Here is a 6,000-nt window from a genome sequence, read left to right on the forward strand (position 1 = left end):
TTCGTAATTTTCCGTATGCGATTTCGGCATTCTCCAGCTTTTAGGCTGAACAACACTAAATCCGGCTGTTCTTTATTTTAGATAGGATAGGATAGGATAGGGATAGGATAGGATAACACCTTTATTTTCTGAAGGTTACATACTTAGTGTACAAATACAAATATTATACAACTTAATTCCAGTATGGCCTTCAATTAAATTTCATATACATTCATACATCTACACAATCATAGAGTCAATTTATAATTAAACATTTATGCAAAAATACACATATCAGAATTACTTAAATATTTCTTCGACAAACACGTCCCAAATTATAGAAGTCTTAAATGAACATAATATACACAAGTTATAAGTATAACAATAACCACGTTTCAAAAGAATTACCACGTGTCACAAAGTTTAATTCACGACAATTAAGACGTGCAAAAACGGAAAGTTTGTCCCTTAAAATAATATACATGTTCCAGGTCTGGATTATAAGATAATACAATAATAATTATTATTGCTAAACCAACTATTCAATATTCACGCTCATTTGGACACAAATAACATTAATTCAACAAAAAATGTGTTATTAGAAGTAATACATTGCTAAAAACTATTGTAGCAAGAGAAAATTATTATGAAGTTTTGTGTAAGAAGGAAGTGAATTCCATATGTGTGCATATTGTATAACTAAATGTTTGTTTCATGTAGTTCGTTTTAAGTTTAACAAAAGATGAACGCAGACTGTAATAATCATTATGAGCAAAATGTAGTAAATCTGAAATGTACATAGGACAGTCTTTGTACACTAGTAATGAAATAGGACATATGCACCTGTTTTCAAATAATAGAAGTTTTGAATTTCTTAATACATCATCATAGTCGATAGACTTTGATTTTGTAATTATTTTATATCTCGTGTTTGCAAAAATGTAATTTTATCAGTGTCCGATTAATGACAAAGTCCCCAGACATTGCAATAATATTCCATGGTTGACATAATATATGCATTGTAATACAATAGTTTCATCTCGTCTGTTAAGAAAAATGCAATTCTTCTAGGTAGAGTAATTTTTGAGTTTAGTTTATTAGCTACGGTACTAACATAGAATTGCCAAGACAGAGTTTCATCGATGTATTCACCTAGAACTTTCTGACACAACGATTTCTATGGCCAAACCATCTAAAATTAACTTGAGATTTTTAGTAGGTTTTATTTTGACTCTAGTGCTTAATACAATCTTATACTTCAAGATTTAGTAAGGCTTTCGACAAGGTTAGCCATAATAAAGTCCTACTAAAAATGCATGAATATGTAGTCAGAGGTAACACACTAAGATGGGTCAAAGGCTTCTTAGATAAAAGGATCCAATCAGTAGTCCTAAATGGCACTACCTCTGATGTCATCCCAGTATCATCAGATGTCCCGCAGGGGTCTATACTTGGTCCCCTGCTCTTCCTAGCTTACATAAATGACCTCCCACAAAACATCAGTTCCAATGTCCGTCTGTTTGCAGATGACACGGCAATATATCTAACATTGTCATCTGCAGACCAATCTGTCACTCTCCAAAATGACCTAAAACTTCTAGAAAAGTGGGAGTTGGAGTGGGATATGGAGTTCAACCCCTCCAAGCGTCAAGTGATCCACGCCACTAGAAGGAAACATCCTATCCCTACCCAGTATTACCTACATGGAGTCCAACTTGAATCGGTCAGCTCAGCTAAATACCTAGGCGTGGATATCGCAAATGACCTATCATGGGACAATCACATAAATAGGTCAACCAAAAAAGCTAACCAAACCCTAGGGTTCTTACGAAAAAACATTAAGGTCATTTCCCAACCCATTAAGGCCATTGCTTACCAGACTCTAGTCCGACCCCAGCTTGAATATGCCTCCGAGGTATGGTCGCCCCGCACCCAAACCCAGATAGACCAAATTGAAAGCGTCCAAAGGAGAGCCGCCCGTTGGATCAAGACTGACTACGACCGTACTTCTAGTGTAACAGATATGCTACACTCCCTAAACCTTCGTCGACTGGATTTAAGGCGTATAGATTCTAGGTTATCACTCTTCTATAAGATTCATCATGATCTGGTTGCTATCCCAATCGTAGATTACCTTACCCCAATGACCCGATGTGTCCGCTATGGCCATTCCCTAAGTTATAGGTTAATTACTGCAACCACTGACTATTACAAGTTCTCTTATTTTCCGAGAACTGTGTACCATTGGAACCAACTTCCCCCCATTGTCGTCCACCTCCCTACCCTAGAGAAGTTCAGTGCCGCAGTTTGCAGCCTTGAACATGTCTCGCCCTAGTCATCCTGCTAACTCAAGTTTTAACCTTTTTATTTCACCAAAGTTATTTTTTAGTTTCTTCCACTCTAAATTTTTATCACTATATTCTTTCTCTTTATGATTTTGACGCGCAAAACGTCTACGTCCCCGCAAGGGGTTCGACGGTTACGGAAGATAGATAGATAGACAATACATTTTGTCATGTTATTTATTTTACACCAATTATGGACACTACTGAGGTATACTGAAGTTCAGATTGTATTTTTGTAATACTTTGGGCGGATTTATATAAGGTGGAATCATCGGCATATAGATCAATATTGGTAGTATTTGAATTCAACGCCATGTCATTGATATATATTAGAAAATAAAGGGTCCTGGTAAGGATCCTTGTGGGACACCGAATTGTACTGTCATCCTTTTGGAATGCAGCTTCTTTACTTTTAAAATCTGCGTTCGATTCGCTAAATAAGAATTAAATATATCCAATATTCTGTCTGTAAAATGGTAAAGTTTAAGTTTATAAAGCAGTATTTTATGATCCACCATATCAAAAGCTTTTCTTAAGTCAAGAAAGCCCCTACATACTCCCCGTTGTCAATGTCTTTTAGCCACGTTTCTATTAGGTATGTTAAAGCAGTCTGACAGGAGTGGTTAGGTTTGAAACCCGATTGATTTCTGTGTATCATATTTGTTCGTTTAAAAAAGTCCTGTAACTGTGTAGCAATGTGACGTTCAAATATTTTAGATATTGTATTAAGTATGGAAATAGGTCTATAGTTTCCTGGGTCTTGTTTGTTACCTGCCTTAGATTTAGGAATAACCCTTGCTTCTTTTACCTTCTCAGGACAAGTACCACTGTATATATTATTATTAATGATAGATGCAATTGCAGAAGTAATATGATCACCACAATAACTCAGTAATCTTGGTCCGATACCGTCAAGATCAGTCGATTTCGATAAGTCAAGGTTCCAATGATATTGTTTACATTTAATTTAGTACGAGTAATGTATTCAATATAAACTTACATGGCGCAACTTCGCATCTAAATATTTTTGAAGTTTTGTAAAATGTGTATCAACTACAGGTATTTTTTTTAATTATATGGGATACATTACGAAATGGTAGTTGAGGGCATTTAATATTTCCAACTCACCAGTTACGACATTATCGCCAATAATGAGTTTATTTGGAATATTAATCATACGGAAATTACCGAGTGCCAATACCTGTCCACTACCTTAAAAACCTATTAATAGACATATTTGGTCTGCACTAAAACAACATTAATCTGAATAGTATTCAGTGATAAGGAAACTGCTTATCTCAGTTCGTTAAAAGTGCAGCAAAAATGCACCTATATTGTGCAGACAAAGCATTCATTTCTTATCATATTGTCTCACAACACTCGCGCTAACTGCCACTAAGTATGGGACTGTTCTGGTTATTTTTTGTGTTGGTATCTGGAATAGCCTGCGAAGAGGCGAGCAAAGAGAAACGACTGGCACTTTTGAATTCTAAAGTAAAACTTCAGCATGAGGAAAGGGAGGAACTTAGACGTCGAATGAGTGAGCTAGAAGGACAAGTTGCGGCTCTAAAGGTGACACGTGGTCCGGACCAAAACACGGTACAGCTGACCACAGCCGCCGATTCGAATCTGAGGGATGATACGTCTGGGGCCAAGGGACATATCTCGAAGCGTTTGTTCATATTTCATTCTTATCCAATATTTGATATTAGATTTAAATAATTGAAGACCTCAAAATAAATCTTATCCGAGATAATATGGCGAATTTAAATATAGAATATAAATAGCGTTCAGCTAACGCGGACTTTTGGGCACTTTCCCATGGAAATAAATTTGAAACAAAGAGCATTTTGATGGTGAATAACGTCATACTTTTATACATTTTGTCGTTTAAAGCTACTCGCTCGCAGTTTGTGTGAATTTTTTCAACATGTTCATTTCAACCAAGTTTGGCATAGAATGTAAATAATTATGACACTGAAAAATGATAAATGGTTAATTATAAGTTGTTTTTTTAATTGCATTCGTGTATTTATACTTTGATAAGAATATTAAGTTAAAGGAGGATTCAAATCTATTAGCAATATCTACATGTATTAGAAACATTGGCAACAACAATAACAACAACATTTGACAGGGTAATGAACAGAAAAAAACGCGTATAAACAATAATGATATCAACATACATGACACATTGTGTAGAGGTTAAATATCAATTATACATGTATAATTAAGACAAACATGCCTTTGTTAGTACCTGAAAATGATGCATTAGAATGCACTGCATATTGATTTTCTGTTATATCAGGCCTAAGGTCAATTCTTCCTCCTGATTCCATTTTTCTTTATTTTTTGGAGGGATATAGTTTTTGCGGTGTCCGTCCGTCCGTCCTTCCGAGCCCACATTAGCATACTAAGGTATTGCCCAAGTAACATCATTATAATGCGGTAGTGCACACATAATTTCGTCAGGATCAGTAAACTAACTTCAGAGTTATTGCCCTTTAAATGTTTAAAAATCCACATATGTGTTCATAAAAACTGTACAATTCGTAGAATTTCATTAATCTTCTTTATTTTTTTCAGTTAACATTTATTACCAACATTACCAAGTTGTGTACCTTCACCCAGTCATCCCCACCGCCCTGGTCACCCATTCCTTCTCCCCCTTCCCCCCCCCCCTTCCCCCCCCCCCCCCCATTTTCTTTCTCTTTTTTTCTTTTTTTTTAACCTTAAACCTCCATGAATATTTATCAACATGCAAAGTTGTACCCTCCCCCAACCTCGCTCTTCCACCCAGTCACTTCACAGCTTTGATCATGCCCCCGCCCCCACACCAAAAAAAAAATATATATATATTTCGTGTTTTTTTTCATTCTCCATCACTATATATGATCCGCATGTGAAGTTTTGTACCCTCAACCGGTCACCCCTTCCATGTACACTTAAAACATTCGTTTTAAATTAAATTGATTCTGACTACCTGACTAATGAAATTTTTTGCTTCTAAATAACATCCTTAACTTTTTGCCGGATATATTTTCCACAAACCCATTTGGCGGGGAATACCAATTCATCGACTTTTCTTGTTTAAAACTAGGAATTCAAAATGAGAGTATTTGAATTAGGTGTATAATAGATACTGATAGATAATCGTTTATATTTATTTATCTATATTTGTTTTCAGGTCAGTCGACCCCACAAGCAGCTTTCCATGTGTATATGGACAGAACAATCTGCTATCACATTGGAGAATCTTTCATATTCCAGTCCAAACCGTTAGACATTGGAGGTGGATTTGGCCACGACGACCGTATCTATGACGTTCCATTATCTGGCATCTATGTCCTCACATGGACAGTGGCAGTACCAACCATTTATCACTCGGTTGTAACAGAACTGTTCGTAAACAACGGTGCTGTAGGGATTTTGACATCCGATCCAGACACGGGTCCAACTACGGCCACAGGTATCCATCCGGCTTCTGGTGTTGTTGTGATTAGATTAAGCGCTAGTGATCACGTGTCCATTCGTATAAAGCAAGCGTCCAATAGCTGCGGAGGCAAAGTGATGAGCGATGACAGCGTTGTTCGAACAACGTTTTCCGGTTGGATGATATCAAATTAGCCACAATAATTTGTAGCTTTAACTTCTGAAATAAACACGAGAGATGAGA

The 6,000-nt window shown here is 36.4% G+C and overlaps 1 protein-coding gene across 1 annotated transcript; it reads left to right on the forward strand.

Moving 5' to 3' along the window:
* Positions 1-3,670: 3,670 nt before the first annotated feature.
* Positions 3,671-6,000, forward strand: LOC123539585 (uncharacterized). Its single transcript, XM_045324229.2, has 2 exons — positions 3,671-3,996; positions 5,512-6,000. The coding sequence occupies exons 1-2, from the start codon at positions 3,726-3,728 to the stop codon at positions 5,949-5,951; spliced, it is 711 nt and encodes a 236-aa protein (XP_045180164.2). The 5' UTR covers positions 3,671-3,725; the 3' UTR covers positions 5,952-6,000.

Source organism: Mercenaria mercenaria, chromosome 16 (genome assembly GCF_021730395.1).
Source record: "Mercenaria mercenaria strain notata chromosome 16, MADL_Memer_1, whole genome shotgun sequence".
In the NCBI taxonomy this organism is placed as follows: Eukaryota; Metazoa; Mollusca; class Bivalvia; order Venerida; family Veneridae; genus Mercenaria; species Mercenaria mercenaria.